This window comes from Mytilus trossulus, chromosome 9 (assembly GCF_036588685.1).
Source record: "Mytilus trossulus isolate FHL-02 chromosome 9, PNRI_Mtr1.1.1.hap1, whole genome shotgun sequence".
Taxonomy (NCBI): domain Eukaryota; kingdom Metazoa; phylum Mollusca; class Bivalvia; order Mytilida; family Mytilidae; genus Mytilus; species Mytilus trossulus.
In genome coordinates, this window is record NC_086381.1 from 37,731,476 (window position 1) to 37,758,340 (window position 26,865).

The 26,865-nt window shown below is 30.9% G+C and overlaps 1 protein-coding gene across 1 annotated transcript; it reads right to left on the reverse strand.

Moving 5' to 3' along the window:
- LOC134685671 (prothoracicostatic peptide-like) lies at positions 1-26,865 on the reverse strand. The gene is made up of 3 exons (XM_063545631.1): positions 26,728-26,865; positions 14,081-14,871; positions 1-883 (listed from the first exon to the last, which is right to left on the reverse strand). The coding sequence occupies exons 2-3, from the start codon at positions 14,856-14,858 to the stop codon at positions 840-842; spliced, it is 822 nt and encodes a 273-aa protein (XP_063401701.1). The 5' UTR covers positions 14,859-14,871; positions 26,728-26,865; the 3' UTR covers positions 1-839.

Genomic DNA, 26,865 nt, shown 5'->3' on the forward strand with positions numbered 1-26,865 from the left:
TTTGTAAATCAGCATTTTATTTTCCTTGAAAATACTTTTTAAATCTGCTATATATATATATATCATATAATAAATCTCCATCATAGTAGTTTATCACAAAATAATATCTGTCTTTCAATGTTCTAAACCAATCACAAAACACCGAAAAATAAACGGACCAATGAATTTGTTTGAATGAAATAACAAATCTTAAATTCTATACTTTTCTTGTCTTGTCTTATAATATATGTAGATATACCGTAATTTCTATCAAACATCGGCTTTAGAAACTTCAGTTCCTCTCTATTTTTCAATGATGTATATATAAACTATTTAAAGATGAAAGCATGTTTGTTATACTTTGTCTCTCATTCAAGCAGTCGACAGTATAACCTTCAATGAATCCGGAATAAATTGAACTTAAGTTTACAAAACAAAAACACAAATGATTAAAATAGGAAAAAAGAGAAAAACAAAGTTTCTCCTTAAATAATAATTACATTCCTCGTGTGCACTATCAATACATCAACATTTCTTCTGTCATTCTAAATGTTTCGTGACTTAATATTCCTGAAATGAAGCAGCTTTTAAACAACTTATTATGTCCGCCATTACCGGACGCACTTAGTCCTACACAACATATTAACAAACATTTAATTAGATTGCCGGGACTGAGGTGATAGTTTAGCATCCTTTCAATTAAATGTCAGCAGGCTCAAAAATCAAATTACATTTCACTAAAATACATAAAAAGATTCTTTAAGACAAATTACAATATAGCGAAGTATATACTTTGTCACGAAATTTGTTTATTGCTAATTGGTATAATTGAATCTGTACATGTCGAGTTATCTCCCTTCTCAAACAGCTTGGGCTGTGTAGGATGCTTCCTGGTCACTCTCAACTGAAAATAGAAAATATATTGCCGATCAGACATGCTTCTCAATAAAACAACATATCGGAAATACATGTCAAGTAAGAGATATTGCTTATTTCAATAAAGCTTTCACTACTGACGATATATGGCAACGCTTCACTTGTGATAGTGAACATTATGTGTTAATTAGAGGTCTGTGAGCAATGAATATAAATGGTAAATCAACTCTATTATCAAATAATCAAATGTGTTTATCATATCATATAGAAATTTATTCATAAGTTAAATCTCATTCATACGTATACTTAGAATTACTAAGAACGTATCATCTCAAATTCTCTTACATATATGTTAAAATAGGACTGAAATTATAGCATCTACTAGAATCATATTTAATACTGTTACCGAAACATATCGAAAATCAAAGCGCACGAGAAAAATGTTCAAATGTCACACTGTGAATAAAAAAACATTAAGCATTCGCCCTTTTGTTCTCTCTTTATTATGCCTTCCAATACACCTGAGTTTACCTTAGAATGAAAATAACAGTACACATTGCATGCATTCAAAACATGTTTTTGCATTTGATAATGTCAAACACATTGTCAACATTTCTGACAAAGCTATTAGTTTAAACTTATAACAACATAAATTTGCAGTAGAAATTAACTGTAGGTTGCTCACTGTGAATTGCATTTTTGGAATAACCACAAAAGCAACAGTTGTCAATCAATAACACTTATGCAATGTGGCTGTTCCGGATTAATCATTTTAAATAAGTGTTTAATTCACAATGCCAGGCTAAACACATGGCCTTAAAAGTAGAAAAACATCAAAGAGAGCAGCAAGTTAAATTATTTGATTTGTCAGGATGTTTTATATAATCAGCAACATTATTGAATTAATAATCCCTCCTTAACAAGCGAATTGTTTCTCTTCAAACGAAGAATTAAAGGAATAAAATTTAAAAAAATAAAGTTTGAAGATTTTTAGACTGATTTGATAGCACATTTTAAGCCTGTGTCAGTTGATTTTTATTGACAAACTGTAATAATGTTTTTGATGATATATATGCAGAAGTGATTAAACCTATTATACCAGATTTTAAACCTATTCTTCCTGTTTTCAAGTTAATGTTAAACTAAAGTTTATTTATTTTTTCTGATTGAGTTATAAACCTTCAAAGTTGTTAATTTAGATATTAACCTTAACAGTTCTTTGAAAGTGTTGATACATAGCCCATCAAACAAACAATTGTCTAATGTGAGTTTATATAAAGACGAAAAGTAGCCATTTAGGTTCGTTATTGAAGTCTACTTGACTGATTGACGAAACTAATTTGATAAGAATGTTTCATTCAGAAATCTTGTCATCTTAACAGTTTCTGGTTCTGCTCAAATTGATGTGTCAAGTAAACATATATTGGTAAATGGCTCGTAGAGGTCATTTAAAAGGATCGCAGAGGTCATTGTTAAAAAATATCTAGAACAGTTTATATGATGTGTTTATATAAGATTCTTCTAAAGACTGGAGCATTATTAATTGCGCCAAGAGACATTTTTTGTCATTTGGGAAACACTGAAAAGAGTTTAAACGATAAAATGAGGTCCTGTAATCATAACCTCTGTTTGATTTTTAAATCTTCATAGACACATAATCGATTGTAAATAAAGACAACAGTAGCATACTGCTGTTAACGAAATACACTCTATACATCCTGGTATCTATTATTTGCAGCCGTTCTGTGCAATAGAAGAAAAGTAATAAACTGTCCACAAAATATATAAATGATAGGATATAGAATAAGGCTAATATGTTTAAAAGTGTAAAAGTTATAAAAAGTACCAGGCTTATAATTTTCTGAGATAATTTTAATGTAACAGACGCGTTTTCTCCCCCAAAAGACTTATCAGTGACGCCAAACAAGAACAAGTTGAAGAGCATTGAGTACCCAAATTCTAAAAAGTTGAACCAAAATCGGCTAAGATAAAGGTCTAACAAAATATGCAAGGCAAAATTAAAAAAAAATTGTATCGATATCAGAAACACTAGTATGTTATACAGATATGAAGAATGGTATTTGATAGATTTTTGTTTTGAATTTCACATAAATGTGGTCATTAAAAGGTATCAACATATATGTTTCCTTACTCTGCTAAAACATGTTTAAGCAAATGTACGTTTGTATGTAACTCAAACACTTATCAATGAAAAAGATTTAAATTAATTAAATGATTACAGTAAAAATGAAGTAAAAATTATTTATGCAAAGCATGCACTTTGTTAACAGGCTCTTAAAATCTCAAGTACCAAGTCAAAGGAAGAAAATATTAGCCTAATTCAGTCAGTGAGATAGAAAATTCATTTCAGCTTCCGTTTCTAGTCTTGTTCCTATTTGTTTAAATTAATTAAAATATTCTGCACAGTGCTTGTGATAATTTAAATCCATTATTGATACTCCTTACTTCGAGTGTTTTGCAAGCTGCGCAAATGAGTTAAGTAGCAAGCCCCATACGTGCATACAAATACAACTTCCGATAGATTGCTGTTTGATCTGACTTAAAGAAACAAGGTTTTGTAATGTTAAAGATAAAGCGGGAATAAGAACATTTGTCTTTTCATAAAGGAAGTTAATATTAGAATATAAAAAGAGTAAAATAACTTTCATTATTTTTGTTTTCTTCAATGTATGATTACTCAACACGCAGTAACAATAATAATCAGTTTGCAACGTTGAAAATGACTATAACAACAAGGACAAGACAACTTGTTGACTACTTTTATTGAACATGATATATGACGAGCACACAAATGCTTCTTTAAACCATAAGAGTAAATATTTAAAAACTTACTAGAGAATGGGTGCATTGTTTGCATATGGTTTATGTTGTTACCCATTCGTTGGATGTGTTTGAGCTTATGGTTTCCCCTTGATTTGGGATTTTCCTTTTGTGTTTCCTCGGAGTTCAGTATTTTTGTGATTTTACTTTTGAATAAGCAAAATACCTTAACCATCTGCTATATTTTTTTCCTAGCAAACAAAACACACCTCAAATAGTCATTCAGAAAGTTAAACAAAACAAACAAAAAACACCTTCATTTGACAAACAACTTACATTTGCCATCAGAATATTTGCCAGCGTTAGTTTTTATCATAGTGTATCATCGTTCAATGAAACAAATGTTATTTATTGTTGTTATCAAAGGTTATTACATTGTGTTTACCTGTTAAAGGATTTTGGTATTTCCTGATAACTTTTTTTATGTATTGTACGATTCGTTATTAATGAATGATTCCATGTAAATCAAGTCAGCGTTACAAGCTTAATAAAAAAGTATCCTAGTAATTTATATAGTCGTTGAATCGTTGATCTTTTAAACGGTGATTGAACTATTTGGTAAAATAAATGCAATTGTTTTCAATCACAGATTTGTAGTAAAGATTTTTAATTGTTAATTGACTTGCTGTTTATGTACATATATATCAAACGTGTTCTTTAATTCTAATTTGTTACACATACCACATGACGACCTGACACAAACCATAAAGCCCCAGTCACACTGTCAAGTTTTACGTTTTTTTTAAAACAATAATGTCACGTTATTTTGAAAACTAGGTTTTACCAGATTTGTACTACGTTCTTATGACGTTTTCCTACGTAATTAGTACGTGTAGACCCACGTTTTCCCCATCCATTGATACGTTTTGATACGTAGTAAACACGTTTTGTTGCGTTCCGCTAAGCTTTGATGCGTATATACTAGGCTTCTACATGTACTTCATTTCAATTTTCGCTAGTTTGTGGTTGAATTTTCAAACCATACGGAGCAGATCCAATTTAAAAAAAACGATCAGTACGTTTCAATACGCTTCGGTACCTATATTCCTGTTTCGCTAAGCTTTCAAAACGTAGTAAAACGTAGCTCTTAAAAATTATATTAACTAAGGAAGATATATTACATTCTCTGTCTATTGGCGTTTACTTAGCTCTCTCCTAGACTAATGGAGGAATATAATTATTTGTTTTGGTGTACACAATTCTGCACGTGTTTTTGATTATGGCATGGATATCTTTGTAAGATCTATACTTCCAGGGAATAGGCAACATTACAAAATAGTATATAGTAAATCTGAACGCCCGTCTATGTGTTTTAGGGAAGACTACGTACCTTCTGTAATATAATCCACATGACAAATCATATAAAGTTCAATGTGGATAATTTCACTACGTTTTGTTTCGTAAGTAGTAAAATGAAGAATTTCTTTTAAGGCTGTGAAAATTATTTACACTGTAGGAAAACTGAACGACAGACATGATTTTATGATTATAATCAACGGAACTCCCCGACAATAAACCACCAGCGTTTCCTGTAGGTTAAAACAGTGACACACAGTTAATTTAAATATAATAATTACTAGACATTTGAAGGAAATTATGGCCACATACTATTCCTTTCAGCAGAAAAGACAGACAGAATAAACTACTTTAGAATTCTAATGTTTGATGAAATTGGCAAAATAGAGTATTGGAACAAAGCTTGTCTTGAATAAGAATATCAAATAATACACATGATGGGGTTTGCTTTAAAGTATAATAAACAATGACAAAACGATATATGTTATCGAACAAGTAGAATAATACCAAATAATATATATAGCAATTAAAATCAAAATTTGTTGTTTTTGCTTATATCCTTAGAACGCCGCCGATTCCATATTATTAATGCACCAGTCATTTTGAGGTTTAACACACTAAAATTTATGACTGATTGCTCGGTTGTTAATGTTCAAAGTTGCAGTAAAAGGCTTATATTTATAACACTTTTCTCGTTTTTGTTTTTGCGTGTATTTACGCTTGACGCAAAGCCGACACAAATCAACAAACACACAAACAAAATCGTGAAAGTATAAAAAAAGAGGTATTAATAACTATTATACTTATTAATGTTTTACGATTCAATATTTTCTGATTGCTCTGATTTCGTTTGATATTTTGCGTAATTTAATATTGCCTTAAATCTTTCACATATTCATTTTACGAAATAATCTCAGAAAGAAAAGTTGAAAATTCCCCCTAAAAAGAGGAAATACATCAAAATGAAGATTTTTTTATCCAACTACCATGATAATGATTGAATTTGAATAAGTATTTACACTAGAACATTAACATACAGCAATTATAATGCATTTATGACACTTACGCTTCATATTGTATATGAAATTGTTCTAAAACGTGACAAAACAAGAATACCTAGAACAATCACCCTTATATTCCTGTCAAATACAGATAAGGTAGCATCTTGAAGAGTGTGATGAGAGCGTGTATTGGACATTTTAACAAGCTACTTAAAAATTAATCAATAACTTACATATCAAAAACTGTGAAAAAGAAAATTAGGTATTAATTATTAAGATTTGCCAATCTTCTTCAATACCGTTATAATTAATGGTTAAAGAGCCTAAACCAATAAATGACCGTTAAATCAATTTCCTCGGTACTGACAGACCTAAATTATCTACATCTAATTGTTGTATTATTCTCTTTCATGGAGCATTCTACATTAAATTATGCATTGAAATTATCAATATACGATAAAATATCCAAACTAATGACGTTTAAATGTTCAATGTGTGTTATATTAAGGTTTCTATCTTAGAATATCGTGGTAGATCTAATTTGAAGCTTTACAAATTTGACCGAACGACTCTTTTACTACTTTAAGTTATTCAGAGTGTGTGGGTGCCTTTTAGAAATAAACTTTGGAACTTTTCATTAAAATAAGAATTTATGGACAAGATGCATATTGTAACAAGCTAAATCAAATTAATATGTTTTAACATGTAAACTGTGTGAAATTTGTGCCAAAAAATAAAGTGAACAGAATTTGTAATTGTAGTTATTATAGGCAATGAATATATGCAATTTCATAGTTGCCCGTTTAAATAACGTACGTAAATACAATGCAAGAAAATTCGGCTCTAGCAAGAAATCAAGGCATTATTACGATAAATATTCTTCTATTAAAGAAGGAAAATTTACAATTTACAATATGCGTATAATTTTTTACCGAACTGTTTTATGATTAGATTTTTCCATGTGATTATGGACTTTCCGAATAGATTTTCCTCTAAGTTCAGTATTTTGGTGAATTTACTTTTTACTGAATCTTTCAATTTTCATTTATTTTGATTTTAATGGCTTGCTATAGGTGATGATAAATGTGTTCCAAAAACGTAAAGCAATGCATTTTTACAGTTGTAACCTTCGTTCTATGATGGATAGATCCAAGAAGAAAGGATAATTGATCAAATAGTGAAAATATGTTTACTGATGTACCCATATTTTGACTATTTTATTTACTGATGTACCCATATTTTGACTATTTTATTTATTGTGTCTGTTTAGTTAACGCATCAATGTAAATATAACGGAATTTGATGAGACTGTCATTAAAGTGAGAGGGTTAGCGCTATAAAATCAGGTTTAATCCACCATTTTCTACATTTGAAAATGCCTTTACTAAGTCAGGAATATCACAGTTCTTGTCCATTCGTTTTTGATGCGCTATGTTATTTGTTTTTGCCATGTGATTATGGACTTTCCGAATTGATTTTCCTCTAAGTTCAATATTTTTGTGATTTTACCTTTTAATGCATCAAGTGTACATTTTTATCATTATTCGAAATAGTTTAGTGTTCTAATGTTGTGCTGTCCAAGGCTGTGGAAAAGGTTCAGAGCTTACAACTTCCTTAACCCCGTAAGATTCGACATCTTCTTAACCCAATTCAGGAGCCAGTAATCCAGTGGTTTTCGTTGATTGGTCTAATACACAATTCTAATAATTTTTCATTTATTGTTTTAAACATAAATCAAGTCATTGTTTTTACTTTCTTTTGTAATTTTAAACATGTTATTATGACTTGGTCTTCTTTAACTTAATTTGCTAGTGGAATGTGCTCATTGTTGAAGCCTGTGCCTTATTCGTTGATTGCATTGTCGTCGTTTGGTCTCTGGTAGATTTGTCTATCATTGATAATCATACGAGTACCACATCTACTTAATATATATTTTACAGTTACACATCTTTAATATCTTCTACCTCACTGAAATATAAGCATACACTTGCTCCTTGTGTGGGTTAATTCAGAAAAGTGACTGGTATTAAATAAATGAACTATTTGTAACCTTATCGAAATAGCATTCACATTTATTCATAACTTAAACGAACGAGTTGCTAAAATCTTTAACGAGCAAAAATATACCTTTCAAGGTTGATTTATTTTCCGATTTATCAAAATAAATTTTAAAATATGTTGCGATACATATTGACATCAATGCGGAATAAAGGAACGTCTAAACCCACATTATTTGACGTTTTTAATCATTATTTCCCCCTCAAACGGTGCTTCAAGGAAACTGCCTGATCCGACGAGGACGAAAGACGTTGATATATGATTGTTAATTATCTTATTCATTTCCTAGTTAACAGGATGCTCCAAATATTTATAATGACATTAAATTATTGTAATTTTCTTTGACACATGTTCTTTTCTCACATTAATTTGACCATGGTATGCATATTATTGAAGTCTGTATTAACGCAAGAAAAATGGCAATAATATTTATCACAAAAGGCTTTATGAAAAGGCTAGATTTATTAAGGTGTGTACGCTTCCAGGTTTAGTTCTTCTTTTAGAATCGTATTGTTAATCCGAATAATTATTTCATTAAACTGCCCATTAGCCTTCGAAGGAAAGGACTATAGTTTGAATACTGCAAGGTTGTTGTTTGTATAGGTCTTTGACAAACAGGAACTATCAGCTGTTATTCCGCTTTATATTAAAATTATTGATTTGATGAAATCGATAGTTGTAATTTTTCTCTAAAACTCAATGAAAGTCAAAATTACTTTTTTTTTTATCAAAAAAACAAATCCATTTTCTAGGGATCCGTAAACATCCCAGTTATCCACACATCTTTAATTACTATCAAACATCTACATAGCTGGACAATACTTTTTTTAAGTGCTTACCATTCATTTGTTGTAAATTTTCTCTCTAGAATGTAATAAAAGAAAACTGACCGAAGATAAGATACCAAGCTTTCAATAAAAACAAATAAATTACGAAGTTCAAGAACATCAAGGGCAAAACATTTGGAATGGTTTGTTCAAGTAAGCACGGTCATAAAAAAAATGTAACTTTTTTTATCAATACTCATAGCAAACTCAAGCCGAATTCGATTTATCCTAACGGACTATCTGACACAACCCTATCGTTTTTGGTAGGGCTAGTGTTACCAAACCCTATTTTACAATGCTATGTTTTGTTACTTTTTTTGCATTATGGTAGTTCCGTTTTTGCCATGACATTGTCAGTTCATTTTCGAATGAGCTTGCTTACTCAAACACTTTAATAAAATTACGATTCAGTAAAACGTGTATTCTATACATATCGAAATTGTGTGTAGCAGCGTTAACCGACGGCTTTTTGGTGTGTTTTGACCCGACATTTCAAATTGTGTGATGTCTTTGACTTTCTATGTCAGTGAGGAATTATATGTATTGCTGAACAGTACATGTTTCTTTATATTGTATATACCATTGCGTCACATCTCGTAGATATGAAGCACAATAAACTCATCATAGATACCAGGACTAAATTTTATATATACGCCAGACGCGCGTTTCGTCTACAAAAGACTTATCAGTGACGCTCGAATCCAAAAAAGTTCAAAAGGCCAAATAAAGTACGAAGTTGAAGAGCATTGAGGACTAAAATTCCTAAAAGTTTCGCCAAATACAGCTAAGCTAATCTATGCCTGGGGTAGAAAAGCCTTAGTATTTAAAAAAAAATCAAAATTTTGTAAGCAGTTAATTTATAAATATAAAAATATCAAGGATAATTCATGTCAGCACAAACAGTGCTGACTACTGGGCTTGTGATAAAAGACAGGTGCGCGCGTAATACTGATCTAGCCCCACCACCTGTTGTTTATGTACCAAATCAGGTTACCTGCACCATGGTTATTTCCTTTTTAGTAATAAAATTTTCTTTGAGGAATAGGTGTTTAACTAATAATTTTGTAAATTCCTTTAATCCTTGCAAATATTATCATTCAAAACATTGAATTCCTACTGAATTATCATGTAACCCACAAAGTCGAAATAAATATAAATGTCAAATAAGCCAATATAAAAATATGCTTTAATCATGGATTTTATGTTTAGATGAAAACCATAATTTATTTTATTTTTACCTCGGACAATTATTATATTGCTGTATCATTTAAGTTTAATGGTGATTGTGCTTGTTACTATTATCAAATTTCAAATATTATGTCCCTTTTAGTCATAGCAAGACAATTGGCGGAAACTACCAAGAGACCAAAAACTAATTTGTGCATAGCAGTAATACAACTTTATGTCAAGTTCAGTTTCGCGTTTAGAAAAAAAAAAATATTGACGACGTACGCAGAATGTTTTTCTTGTCAACGATGAACACGTTTTTGCACTAATTTTTTTAACCTACTCATGACTCCAGACATTCTAAAATATATAATTTCAATTGATTTATGGCTCAAAGCAATAAAAGACATTATAACTATAAGCCGCAAGACGTCTTAACATTTCGCAAAATACATTTTACATACAAAAATAAATATTATAACGATTTTTATTAGCACCGCGGACGTTTCTGTGTAACTTTTTTTTTTCAGGTCAGCGCCAGCCCATCATGTCGAGCGTTTAAGAGCAGGGTGTACGGTCGATGCAAAAAAAATATTTTTAAACAAGAAAATAGTCGAAATAGGTAGATGCACATAAGAGACATAACATAAAATATCGTTCCCTTAAAACCTTATAATATAAATATCATTTTAAAAGAATCAGATTTTATAATTGTTGTTCATCTTCTCTACAGTAGATATGGGGTATTCAATAATGAAATATAGAGCTTAAAACTGTTGAGCAAGATCAAGACGATCCCAATAATCTACTTAACAATAAGTGGTCCTTTCTGATATCAGTAGATAGTCTCTGGTTAAGGGTTTTAGAAATATATGAATAACATGCCTAACATATCTAAGTCTTCCTTCAAGAAGTCAAAGTTCTTTTATTTTAGGTTTTAGACCACGAATTGACTCCTTCAAATTTAGAACGTATGTAAAAGTAACCCTACTCTGACACAAAAAAAAAGGTGACGTTGGTGTCATCGTTTACTTCAACTTACCAAGAAATTACAGAATTGAAACTTTTGATGAAAAAGGCACACGGTGACTTATAGTTGATAATTTCTGTGTCATTTTGGTCTCTTGTGGAGAGTTGTCTCATTGGCAATCATACTACATCTTCTTTTTTATATATACAATGTATTTTAAGACCGTTTTGAACCAACATCTACTTGTCTAAAAGTTTGCATTAAAAATAGGATTAATTCGCTCCATAGTATACTTCTTAAAAATTTCTAGAATAAAAGGTTTTCTTTATGGGCGAGTTCACTTGAAACTGTACAATCGACTCCATAGTTAATAGATTATCACGTGAACGCACTCGAGTTGATATTCGGAACAACGTCTAGGGTAAGTACCTGACCAAGCATAAAAAATGAAATATTCTCAATGGTTTGACGTCATTCAAGAGTTTCCCGAGTTCAACCCTGGCTCGGTGAGGGTTGGAACCAGAGTACGAGGGTTGAACTCGAGTGGTTCAAGTAAAATCGTAGTGTTGAAACCCGAGTAAGTAAAGCTAACTCGAGAGTTTCAAGTGAACTCGGCCTATTAAAACTTATCTTCCCAAACGCAATTGTAGAAAGGTGCTACATGCGCAATTCAGAATATACCTGGTTTCTATGGAGTTAAACTTAAGGTACAAGTAAAATGTTACGAAAACTGTGAAAATTGCAAAAGTAGGTTGAACAGATAGGGATTTCCTCAAGTTATACTCCCAAATATTCGGTTTGTTTTAAAAATCAGTAGACTATATAATATTTGATTAATGTGTAATACATACGAGCATTACGTGTATACAAATGCACGTTTTTTAGGATATTAAGTAAAATCGATGTATCCTATTATTTACGTGTATAAAAATGCACGTTTTTTTAGGATAAGTAAAATCGATGTATCCTATTCTTTACGTGTATATAAATGCACGTTTTTTAGGATAAGTAAAATCGATGTATCATATTCTTTTCAAAAGAAAATACTGTTTACCAGACTGTTTGATTAATTAATAACATGCAAAGAAAAAAAAGATTGTCGAGACATCTCCAGACTATATTACTTAGCATGAGTTTGCTTGATGACTTGATGTAAATGTCAAAGCAAAACATTGAATCTTTCGCACATAACCATCAGTGGTGGTAGGAATGATGTATTAGACACACATTGGGCGTAAATTGAAAATTAAATAAGCAAACCTGTATGTGCAGACGTATAAACAGATCGAAAAAGATGGATTCTATTTTTTCTCTTTTGGAAATAATTTTAGAACCCCATTGAAAAGGGAATGACAGTGTTGCTATTATTTTGTTTTTGTGTTCCCAATACACGACGTACAAATGTATTTACTCTTCAAATTTCATTGGAAAAGACAACCACCATGGAATTAAAGCGGTTTACTTAAAAAATGTTATACGAATGCTTCATAAAAATTAAGAAGTAATCGGACGAAATAGTTTTAAATTTACTTATCAAAATGTACAATGCTAATTTTATGTAAAACACTAATACTTTTTGTTTTACAAAATTTAGGAATAACTTTTCTAGAAACGAGTAAGAAAAAGTCAATTTAACTTCATGTAACTTCAGTATTGTTTTTTTGTATATTATATATATTTATGTAGGATGTACTTATTTAATTGTCATATTTACTCAGACTGTCGGCTAAGACATTTGACTTTTATCTTTAAAATAGATTTTATCAAAAAGGCAAATCATTATAGTTCCTAGAAAATTTGTTGTTAAGATTAAATAAAACTACAACAATTGTCAGTTGCTTTGGAAAAACTGATGTATGAGACGAAATCACAAAAAAATAAAAGAAAAAAAATGCTTTTGAGATATACATAACTTTATGAATCAAAGCAATAAACCACAATTTCAATACTAAAATCAATTAGTTACCACAAAAGGAAAATATTGTTGACATTTCAGACGAAGGATTCTATAGCACTCAGCTATTGTTAAGTTGTCGTTAAATGTAACAACGGGATGACTTTGTCGGTATTCACGATGTCTCTATTATTTCATTTTTATGACCATTCTTTCAGACATAACTATAGTATTATAAAAATTTCTTTGATCTATAGTCACATTTTAAAATATTTAATTCCCAGTATAAAAGCTTGTCATTCTTGTTATTATAACATGCCATTAAGGTGGTTAAACTTATGAACAAGCAGTAAAAACGAATCAAGAAAATTTTGAAAAGTAGACACATTTTTGTCATGAATGACTATAAATTGAGGAAACAGCATCGATTACAGGAAAAGTACACTGTCAAATGTCGTTATGATCTTACGAAACAGCTGTTGTTTATCCATTTTCGTCATACTAACTTAAATCGTCAAAAATTCAATACATATCAAATAAAAATTAAAATAAAGTGTCCAATAGCTGTGATAAAACGCATATTACGTGACGAAAGTAATTCGAGGTATTCACTGATGGGCAATACACACCTACATTAGAAGACCACGTGACATTTCTACTTCCGTTTGTAAATTTGTTTATATGCCAGTTTTATATGTTTCCTTAAGAGCACAAAAGTTAATGTGGAAGTTTGATAAACATTGTGTGTTATTTATCGTCGTAAGGCGTAAAATGACATTTACATATTTTGTATAACGACATATTATTATGTAAGTTTGCCATGTCATTGTCATGTCATTGCCGATAAACGCCATTAATTGTTTGAGGGTAAGAGGTTATAAAATAATGAGTAATCCTGCATCTCTCTTTCTACAAAATAATACACAAAAACAACAATGAACGCTTTACAATCTCCTACTATCCTGTATTTATAAAGGGAAGTAACTTGATGTTACATTGTACCATTGGAAACAAGATGGGTATAAACAATCAAATGTAAATCTTTGTCTTGTGGTTCAAATTTCAGTAAACAATTAGGCCAAATAAGGCGCTAATCGCCCCAATCCCTTGTTTTGATATGAATGTGCCAAATTCTTTAAAGAAATTGAAAAACTATATATAATATACTAACCTGGTACAGATCGTTTTCCCCATGTTGACAATGAATGCCATGGATTACGTTTCCCCCAGGATTTGAATGATGACCATGGTCGTTTTCCCCATGACTGGAAGTTGTTCCATCCTCGTTTGCCCCATGCTGATACAGATGACCATCTTCTCTTTTCCGGTTCACCACTCCTTTTTCCCCAAACGCCTACTTGGTTCCATCTACGTTTATCCATGTCAGTGTCTAAGTCCGAATCATCAGATGCTGGAGAACGTTTACCCCAAGAATTAAAACTTGCCCATTTTCGTTTATCGTTTTCAATGTCATCAGAATCAGATCTTTTTCCCCAAGAAGTAAAACCAGACCATTTACGTTTGTCAACATTTTCATAGTCTGGCAAATCTCGTTTTCCCCAAGATGTAAACCCACTCCACTTTCTTTTATCGTCGTCATTATTGAGGTAATCTTTCAGTGCTCTTTTACCCCAAGAGGTAAAACCTGACCACTTTCTTTTGTTAATATCATCGGAGTCTGGCGAGGCACGCTTTCCCCAAGTATGTAAAACGGACCATCTTTTTCCTGAATATAGCGGCCACCCCCGTTTACCCCAACTAGCAACTGAACTCCATTTTCGTTTGTCTATATCTTGATTTGCGGTATCTATTAGATTTTGTCCAATAATAGAAGATAACTCAGCGCTATTACTGTCATCTTTACTCAAGGTTTCGGCACTGTTGCATATCACAAAAATTGATAGAAAAGTCACACATGATATTAAACTGTTCTGTATGTTGAGATTCATTTTGTTTATACCCCTGAAGAAGAATAAATGCAAAATTATTTCATTATTATATCTATTTATATTGAACGACGTATACAGATGTGATGAGGATATTGTCGCTCAGAGACTTAATTAGCTAAAAGGTTGCAATATTGTTTGAAGTAACGAAAATCTGTTGGCTCCTGATTTGGATGGAGTCAATGCTAAGTAGATTTAAAAGATTGGCAGTAGTGATATGAATATCTGCACAAAATACGTCCTCGAGTGGTGATATGAATATCTGCACAAAAAAGTTCCTCGAGTGTTTCTATTACATAACATTATATGGATAAAAGGAGATCTGTGCTATGCATGACTGTATTCATCATATTACTCTATAGCTACAAACAGTTTATACAAAGTTCGTTTACCATGTAACATGTTTGTAGTCTCCTTGTTTATACAGTTGGAATACATATGATTGATATGTTTCCGATCACCTGCATTCGACTACTGATTAAAATGACGCAAACATAATAATTATGTCTTAAGACTCTCTTTGACAGTCGTTTTTGTTTTCCTGTTTGGAGTTTGGTTGAGCTCAATTACTTATTATATCATGATTACGAAATACTCATATCAATTATACATGGCAGAAGTCAACTAGCATTTTCTTTTGATTTCAAACCATTAATTAATGTTCTCAACTTTTAAGTTTCTTATTGTTACAGAATTAATCTTCCGTTTCCTCTATTTGTGCCGTTTTTCATCCTTCTATTCCGAACAATTCTTATAAATTAACAACCTGAACTTAGATGTACTCAAGATTTGCAGCATACAAGTAAAAATAAGATACTAAAGACTCTGGGAATTAAAATTTTCATAAACTACGTAGTATTTCATATTCAAAATGCAAAATCTATTGCCTTGCAATTTCGAAGATTTTTACAAACATAACATTTACACATTTTGTTATACGTATATATATATGAAACGGTTACTCGCTGGCTCTATACTAAATACTAAACTGGTAAAGACGAAAGAAAGAGAAAATTGACCTTGATTTTACCATCCGAAAGGTTATGTATGTCTTGCATTATTGACGGTTGATTTTTCCGAAAGACCCTGCAAAATGTTTAGATTGGATTTTTATTTCATCTGCAGATAAGATGCTAGCAGGTATATCAATATAATTTAATGAGACGTCCTCCTTCGTTTCATTCAGTTTGAAACTATTCTACAAGCCTTTATATCAATTGATTTGTCAATTAAATCGCGATAAAGCGACAAAGTGACAACCAGTTGATCAAGTAATTTGTTTTGGGCTTGTTGAACACTGCCATAAGAGGCTGTTTGAAGAAAATAATTCATTCCTGTAGCAAAATACAACGATGATTTGATAATGGCGATTTCATCTTCTGTTCACCTACTTGAGAAAGACGTAGCATCTGGATTAACATACATACTCCCTACACTCTTCATTCTTAACAAAACCAGAGAGAAGACAAACTTATTAAATTTCAAGTCAAACTTCAAATGGAGAAGAAAAAAGATTTGTCAATCGGAAATGAAATTAAAATCCCAACTTACAAGAATTCAATTCCAAGATTGATTTTTATTTGCATTTGAAAAAGTTAACTAAAAACAAATTTTGAACAACTTGATTTTTTATCAAACCTTTTGACATGTATGGTAAATATAGCTAAGACGAAATGCAAAGCTAACTGATTTACAATTTAATAGTAAATGCAATTGCAAAAGAAAAAAGAACAGCATTTCACGATAACGACTTCAATAATTTGAAAATTTAAAGAAAACAAAAATCCTCCTGAAGTTTTGTCAATTCTTGCAGACAAATCTGGTCATCTGAATAATTTGCACTTTAAAAGGTCTGGAAAAAATGACAAATGACCTATATTTAGGATGCTTTTTAGGATGAAATATATAGAACAACATTTTCTTAATGGTGTTGTTATATACTATAATGTAGTAACACAGAACATTCATAGAACTTCCTGAGAAGTAACACAAACTTTAACGAGGTGACCACAACCTTTATAAATGATACCTTTATATTTTAAACATTGAATAGACTATTCAGAGAAAGAAAAAAATTATCAAAATAATCAAAGGAAAAAGCAAAAAGCATATTTTTTTTTATATAAAATAACAATTTATACACAAGGACGACAATCAAACAAAGCGAAGTAAATGGCTCTTGTATTAAAATAGCTTGCTTCAAACCTTCACAGCTCAGACCCTTTACACCTAGCGAAGTAAATGACTCTTGTATTATATAATAGCTTGCTTCAAACCTACACAGCCGAGATCCTTTACACCTAGAGAAGTAAATGACTCTTGTATTATAATAGCTTGCTTCAAACCTACACAGCTCAGATCCTTTACACCTTTCCCCTAAATGTTACAGTTTAAACTGTTCTACACGTAAATATGTCAGGCAAACCTTTAAGTATTCAGTATTATTATAATATGACAATTATACTAAGAGATTATCAAAAAAGAGTACATGATACAGTATGCAAAGAAAAGACAAAGAAAATGAGGAATGTGTCAACGAGAAAACAACCAGACCAAAGAGCAGAACACAACCCGAGGCCAGCAAATCGAAAGAATCCGTTGCCTTATGCATATATACTATTTTGCCTGTTCTGTTAGATTGATGCTATGTTTTGAATTGGTTTAAACTAAATATGAGCTTTGGAATATGAATACAAACAATATTTATTTATCTGTGCGTGTGTGTGTGTCTTTTTGTGTTTGGTTTTGCCAAATGACGCGTATCATCTAATTTAAAATCTTTATTCTGCAATACGTAGAGAATATTTTAATGAAAAATATTAATGTGTTTCTATCGTCAATCAAACGTAGCTTAGAAATGTTCTTATGACCGCGACTTTTATGATCTTTCTAAAAGTGACCTTAATGTCGCACTTTCCAATAATACTGATTTAGTAATTTTATTACACGTAATAAAATAAAAGACAAATTAATAATCGCCATTTCGATTCATTAGTCACTATAAACACAATCTTTTCATCGAAAATCACTAATCTTATTCGCAGGAAACACGATCTTCAACTTAGATTTTTGTGTTCAATTGAGTTCATGTCAAATGTATAGAAATGCATTTTTAGAATATAGGAGACAAGATGATTAATTGTAAGATATGAAAGAATTGTCTTGGAGACAGTTCAACACTCCATGCTGAATTATTATGGTTATAGGGTAAATTACTCTATGAAATGAATGGAGGGTTAATAGATTTTTCGTTTTAAGGAAATAAATTGTACTAAAGTCCTTTGTACCATGGGTTAATGTCGATTCATACAATGCTATTAGCTGCATGTTGGTCATACTCATTTAAACTATTTACATTTAACCTTTTTAATTTTTGAGCTTGTTATTAATAATTTGTTAAGAAATCTTATTTGTACTGCATTGGATAGTTTACAGTCATACAGATTTAATTTAAAGTTCTGATTGGGCTGAAATTGATCTTGGAACTGTCGCATGTTTAATGAACATAAATCACAACAATTTCAACAGAAGAGATATCTTTTTATTAGATTCATATTAAAAGCTATTTGTTCCCTGCCATCTGTTTTGTTTCACAAACAACGTGTATTCTGTTTCAAGTATTCCGTTCTGGACTTTGTCGGAAAATTTATTCTTCACGTCACATCAAAATGTAATATATTTTATGTTAAAAAAAAACCAACATCAGAAGAGTATGCTTGCTTCATTTTTACTGCAATTTTCGTAATTTAAACAAAATACTCTATGTGAAGAATAAAACTTAGAAGATTGGAAGCGGAAAGGTAAAGGAAATATAATCATTAATCACATTGACATTCATTAAGAAACTTATGAAATTCAGTATCCTTATTTTTTGGTTTCAAATATCCGACATAGAAATTAGAAGATGTGGTATGAGTGCCAACAAGACAAAAAAGAGGGAAGAAAGATACCAAAGGGACAGTCAAACTCATAAATCGCAAATAAACTGACAACGTCATGGCTAAAAATGAAAAAGACAAACAGACAAACAATAGATATAGGAAGATGTGGTGTGAGTGCCAATGAGACAACTCTTCATCCAAATAACAATTTAAAAAGTAAACCATTATAGGTTAGTACACATGACACAACATAGAAAACTAAAGAATAAACAACACGAACCCCACCAAAAACTAGGGGTGATTTCAGGTGCTCCAGAAGGGTAAGCAGATCCTGCTCCACATGTGGCACCCTTCGTGTTGCATATGTAATAACACATCCGATAAATAGTCTAATTCGGTAAGTCACATTCACAACTCTCCATCCAAGTCACAATTTCTAAAAGTCGATCATATTATAGGTAAAAAATACGGCCTTCAAGATAAAAATTTTAACGACTTCTCAAAAATTGCTTAAATCTCTAAATTGTTTTTGCTATGAATAAGTATTCAACAGTATGATATAACATGTTATGAATATATATGCAAATGTAATATTGGGAATATCAGACAAGATTAAAAATCCTGATATAAAACTGATTTACATTTGTGCTTCCACAATGTCATACATTGTATGTCAAACTGTTACAAGATCGTGATTAAAACAGTTAAATACAAGACATCGGATCAGAACAATGAAAAATCCAGCGACTGAAGAACAATACAAAAAGTTTATGCCAAGATACTATAAAACCCTTCTATGAGTAATCTTTTTGTACTAACATTGTTCATTTATTGTTGGTTGTAGTTTACTAAGCCAACATTTTAAAATTTGCTTGATATGCAAATGTTTGCAGCTGTAGTATCACACTTTTTCATGAACTATTATTTGTATTGCTACAATTTCCAAACAACAGAGATGCATATAACATCCAACGATCATAAATGTTCAAGTCATATAAAACTTCCATCACCAATATTTTTTTTTACCGCAACGGAATAGCAAATAGTTCTGAATGTGTCGTTAAACATCAATACAACAAAGAAGTCTACTAAAATATTTCAAGTAAAATAAATGTTTCCATTTTGCATGCCATATTCACAATGCAGCAAGAAACAACAATATTATTGCTTGCACCTACTTAGGACTTGGCAGTTCTCTATGCGCATTCTAAAACGGTGTTTGTTGCATCTCGACAGTGACATGGAATAAGAAATCACTTATTTTCCAATTGCATTTGGAACTAACTGAATCGTAAGCCAAAGGAAAGCCTATTTACCTTTATTAGCCTACTATAGATGAAAAGCATTAGTTATTTACGCTGAAAATTGGGTAATTAGGTTAGACCGAATCTAATAGAATGAGTTAATGTACGACATTTACATTCAAGTAAATATAATTTACATTACAATGTAATTACCAATAGAGAAAAACGTTAAACACCAGTTTTCTTTCTACTATGTCGTAAAAACTAAACGTTTAAAAGACAATTAAAGGAAACAAAAAAAACCCGACAATAGACAGTTGTGATGCTGCAGTCGTTTGAGGGATAATGAACGTCTAAATTGAATTTAGTCTTAAGACTGATACTACAAGAGAAAAATCGAATTCGAGGTAATTGTCTATGTTTCCAAAGATCCTCCTGAAAACGGAAGACACGTTTTGTGCGTGTTCTTTAATTACTAAGAGTACATACTAGGTATCTTTTTTTATGTCATTAGCTATTGGAAAAAATGATTAACTCAATTATTATCATATGTAAGGGTTATAGATGTGATATTTCATATAAACTTACACAGTACTTAATACTAAGTTATATATAAAACTCGTCTTAACATCAACCCAACAATTTTAACGGTAAAACCAGGTTTAATTCATCTTTTTTTTTTTACATATTGAAATTACTACAGGTACGTTATTTTCTAATCGTGCTATGTATTTAAGCCATTAATTTTGCCATTTAATAGGAGCTTTTCATTTAGAATTTTTCTTTAAGTTCTGTAAAGTTGTTTGTTACATATGTATACTGATAAAAACTTTTCATGCTAAATGTATTCGATGAAGATTTGTTTAAATCAACAACATACTACACACATACGGTTCACGATATCAAATTTTGAAGATGTGGTATGATTTCCAAGAGATAACTCCCCACCAGAGACTAAATGTCATGAACTTAAAGGTAGGTCACCGTACCGCCGTCAACAATGAGCAAATTCGATACCGCATAATCAGCTATAAAGGGTACCTATATTACAAATGTAAAACTATTTAAATGACAAATTAGTTCTGGTATGTTTTCAATATTTGAAACAGAACCCACACGAAGAGAGAAATAGTGGCACAAGACACCAGTGGGACAATCATGAAACTAAAGTCTAATAAGACCTGGCTATTATACTTTGTTAGGAAAGAAAATCAACCTGAGAGAGTTTAAGTGGAACGGCTAAAAAGTACTTAACATGGGATTGATTGAGTTTTCGTGCAATAGATGAAACATTTCAATTTCAGTCAAGTGTCTATGACTAGCCTTTTGTGTCCTTGTTTGTCGCTAATAATTTTGTTTAACTGCTTGTTATTTTTCATAATTATAGAATTCAAATTCGTAATCGTTTTACAGTTTATCTGCTTATAAAATAGTCCTCTATCAGACATGTACAGTTTTGCCATGAAAGATTTCTTAAATTTCTTAAATTTGATTTAAATGCAATGTTGTTTCCGATTCTCTCTCGTTAAGTTCTCGACAGAACATTAATTACTTGACTGCATATAACACTGATATTTTTAACATTCATAATTCTATTACAGTAGTATAGGATAAACGCAAGATTTACTGGTAATGTCAAATTAATGTAGCAAATTAAGTTTTATCTATTAGGACATGGTTTTATATGAATGGTTTAATCTTTTATATGCTTTAACTAAATCGTCTCTTAATTTTGCTCAGAATAAAAATAGATTTAACGAAATAATGATAAATAATATTCTTATCAAAAACTTTTCACTCTTCATTATACAATACAGTGCATTAGAAGGAGTATGAATTATTTTCTTTTTTTTAAATAGATAATAAAATCTTAAAATTGATTTTCTTTCCAACAAATTTGTCTAGGAATACACGAAAAAAAGAATCGCGTTCATTAGGGAAAATCAGTGTCACGCAACATATGTTAAAAAAAGACATGATAAAAAAAACTATTTTTTGTAGAGCCTAATTATTATCTGAAAAATGTATGCTTCAGGCTATTATATCTATGTTTAGATAGAACAAATTTTATGGACAACAAAATTGGTTCAGTATTATCATGAATATGTGTACCCTATAGTACTTGTGTCGTATTATGAGGCTATTTAATAATGAAATATTGAATTTGAAATCAAAATTTGTGGTGCAGTAAAAATAAAGAGCCTGAAGATACATGTACTGAGGGGCAATCCAACTACACAAGTCGATAAAAACAGACAACACTGTGACCAAAGAGAGAAGCGTTGAAATAACACACAACACTGTGGCCAAAAAGAGAAGCGTCGAAAAAACAAACAACAGTAAACAAAACTCTCCGAATCGTATTCAATTTGGTAACGTAAATTGTAATATTGACTTAACACATGTATTAATCAAGGAGACAGACTAGTGTTTCAATCCCAAATACGGAAGGTCGTGGAAACCTAAACTCGAAATTTGAATATCAAAGAGTCGAGATCAACGATGTCATTTTTTAACCCTTAAAAATAGAATAATACCCCCACCGCACTAATTAAAGACGGATTTTAATGAACATAACAATTATGAAAAGCATAGATTACATTGCAGTAAGCGAAGTGTTACCTACTACCTATTGTTACATTGAAATACGCAAATTAGGAAAAATTAAATCAAATTTGACATAAAAAGGGTTTTCCTAAAATCAAGAACATTTTCTTACCTTGATTCAGCAGATAAAATTTAAGCACACTAGTATTGTAGCTCACGATGGTTATATACTATAAGACAATCATTTAAAATGTTAATAGTGTATACTTAAAAATTTAATAATTAAATCCATAACTTAGCGATAATGGTATATAATAACCATGCTAGACACGAGGGAGACCGTACAAGTTTAGCGATTGTTATTGTTATTAATGATCTTAATTTTCGAGGTTTGGTGCTAATTGTTTGTGAATTTGAATAATAAGTCGATAAAACATACTCCTACACCGTCACAACAATAATGACGCGCTAAAAACAAGTCCCGTTCTCTGATGACACATCGGGCAATAGATTTATGGACTAGTGGCGATAGACAAAGTATATCACGTGGTATTTTTCTTGACACCTACATTATCTCTCTCCGAGGCCAATGTAAATTGAACACTTAAACTGATTTCCTTTCATACAACAGTTTTAATCGTTTTTTAACTTTGGCCCTCATTTGGCTGTAAACAAATGGTCACGTGACATTACGAATATCAAAATTAGATTTGACCATTCAAATATTTTTTTTTATATATATATTTCATCATATGTTCCATTCAACGTAACGATATTCCATACCTTTCGGATTTTTCTTTGTACTTAAAGGATCAAAATGTGTATCGTATATCGCTCCATTTGGTATCCCCTTCAAATTACTTTTGCATCAATAACGATGCATAATCAATTTTAAAGGCGAATATTGATTCGAATTTCAGCAGTGGCCTATTTGTCGAGGTTGCTTTACATTATAAAACCAGGGTCCTTTTTTAATTATCGAATAGTGTCGCTGCACCGTAGTAAAAAAATCAACGAGCTGGTTTTGTGTATTATTTAGTCTTCTGTTACGTATATTAACGTCTTTTTACATTAAAATTTAAACAGGACAATATCTCGAGACCCTATAATTTACCTTTAGTTTAATGAAGAAAATTGATCTTCGAGAATGTGAAATTAAAGTAATGGTTTAATATATCATTTAAAACAATACATGGTATTTATCACTACAGATAAGTCCGTACTGGATGCGTGATGTTTAATCTATGTAATCATTTATACTAAGTATTTTGTTTTAGCAAGTAGTATTTCTAAACGAAGTTGTACTAGAAAAGAAAACAATATTAGAGTACTACCTGTCCGCGGCAGTTCTAATAGATATAGGAAGATGTGGTGTGAGTGCCAATGAGACAACTCTCCATCCAAATAACAATTTAAAAATTAAACCATTATAGGTTAAAGTACGGCCTTCAACACGGAGCCTTGGCTCACACCGAACAACAAGCTATAAAGGGCCCCAAAATTACTAGTGTAAAACCATTCAAATGGGAAAACCAACGGTCTAATCTATATAAACAAAACGAGAAACGAGAAACACGTATATATTACATAAACAAACGACAACTACTGTACATCAGATTCCTGACTTAGGACAGGTGCAAACATTTGCAGCGGGATTAAACGTTTTAATGGGCCCAAACCTTCTCCCTTTTTCTGAAACAATAGCATAACATCACAACATATAAAAACATACGATAAAATATCAATTAGCAGACTTAACTCAATCAAAAAACGTATGATTACACAAAGAAAATTTTGAATTTGAAAGAAAATGGCATACATGTATATTGAGTCTAGCAATATCCAACACCAATATTTAATAAAATAATTTGTGTTTCATTATCTCATTTTAATTGAAAATATTTAATATCAAATTTAAAAACAATAATTGGAATACTCTCTCTTTATCGAATCCTAACCCTGTATCTTTAAAATGCAGTTTTGTTTTCATTTCTTAAAAACACATTTCTTGAGCGCTGTAAGAAAAATATTGCTCATCACAAGTGAAATGAATGTTCTCTACAAGTGATTGGCCGAAATTAAATCATGACGTTTATTTTTTTTTGAATTATTCTGAATTTCCTATTGTGACATCACGAACAAAAAAACCGACCATGTCTGATGACGTCACGTATAAAGAACACAGCTTTCTGCAAATGTTTGTACACGAAGGATAACAGGCTTTAGAGAAACATTCCACCACTAAATCGTTAATACCGATGTTTTCGATAATTGTCGATACAATTACAACTCTTTAACCGGATGTTTCCGATTTATGTCGGTATACTTACCGTTCTTTAACACGAAATTTCTGAAAATTCTAGGTACAAATACTGCTCTTCAAGCTCTATATTGAATTTCTGTTATAATATCACGATCTTCCTAAACGTCATATACATTTGTAAGCCCTTGATTGTCATGACATTATTTGTCGATAAAAATTTAACAAAAGTCATTTAAGAAATATTTATATAAGAATTAACTCTGGGATTATTATGATGTTAGAGCAATCTTAATTTCAATAACAAATTGATTTAATAAATATGTCATACTTTTCCACCTTTACATAGCATTCATAAATATTTTGAATATTGTAGGAGTTATTACGACAATAACATTGAAATATTCACCACAGTTGATGCACACGGCAGTATCAAATAAGACAAGTTTAACGGCAATAAACCAATTTAGGTTTCCGTTAATAAAAATAAATAACATGGTATTTTTATATACCAGTCTAAAATAATTAACTTACTGCTTCATGCAAAGTTGGCCTTTAATACATTTGTAATATATTGTTATGTAACTCCTAACCTTTTTATGTAATTAAAAACTCTCGATTTAATTTTTTTTGGTTTCACTCAAACGTTATACAATATTATACTCATATAAGCAAATACACTATGGTAAGAATAAATCAGTATAATTTTACACGCATGCGCAGTATATAACAGTTTAATTTCCAATTTAACGTTCTTAAATTTCTTGATTGAAAGACAATACCTTTTAAAAATCCAGCTGCAAATATTACAAGCATATTCAACATTATTTAACATAAATGAAATACGAATATATCCTACTTTGTAATAGATAGGTGAGTGGAATCAGATTTTAAACAATCAAATACCCTTCTCATATATCTTTTCGCTGCCTTGAAGACCCATTCGTGGCTTTCGGCTGTTTTCTGCTCTTTGTCAGGTTTTGTCTCTTTGACGCATTCACCATTTCGATTCCCAATTTTATCTTACTTGCGAGACAATGAGATTTTGAAGCTGCCACTTGATGCCGCGTGCTTGGTGAAAATGCAGAAAAAGCTTATTAAAAATCTTTAGATTGGCGAAAAGACAACTCGATACACGAGAGACGAAAGCGGTAACACAAAACAAAGACAACCCAATACACTAGAGACGAAAGCGGTACCACAAAACCAAGACCACCGATTTATGTTTGCATAATTCATGTATATGTCTAAGCTGTTATTTCCCAAGTGATCACACTGTGCGTATTCACTTATTGAAACTAAAAAAAAAGTATAAATTATATAGCAATTCTTAATTTTAATGATAAAAAAAATAATTTGACTTTTTCATGTTACCATTTCATATTCCATACATTTTCGAAATTATTTTCAAAACCGAACTTAGTATTTGTGCTATTGCGTACACGAATTAATGAATGGAATACAGAAATGCAGAAGAGTAATATAGACAACGGAGTAAACTTAAATACTGCTATCGAAAATTGTACACGTGCTCAAGGAAACTTCCAAAAAACAATAAAATATATATTCTTTCATATTCAATAGACTAATTATTCTCTTCAGGTTCTCGTATTTAACTTTTACAAGTACTTAGCTTTAAATTTGATTAGCTATAGAACATTCTATTTGAAACCATAAAGAACAAGTGTATCGTAACGAAATTTTTCGAAGGAGCATTTTGAAAATGAACTTTGAATAATAGAATGTAAAGATGAAAAACGCGTTTAACAATAATTTTCACCTTGTTTGCCATCAAATCACAACTTTAAAATAATAAAAAAAAAAGAAATCAAATCAAAAACCTATTCTACATTTGGAAATTGAGCGCTAGCAATATAATTTCAAAGATTAACATTCAATACGGTTAAGTCGTACTACATTTAATGAAATCAGGAACCTACCTTATTAGTACAGATTTACCCTATCTTCATTCCTTACTCACTATCATTCAAAGACATCAGACACTTTCTTTAGTAATTACATGGAGGCGTTTTACGATTTTTGATTTGTTATTCAAACTCCGCAGTTGCCCAATCAGG

Excerpts from the sequence above, each read along its gene's own strand:
- LOC134685671 (XM_063545631.1), bottom strand. The coding sequence starts at position 14,858 with ATGAATCTCAACATACAGAACAGTTTAATATCATGTGTGACTTTTCTA. Across the intron at positions 884-14,080 it reads GGGAAAACGATCTGTACCAG|TTGAGAGTGACCAGGAAGCA; the intron begins GTTAGTATATTA and ends TTCTATTTTCAG.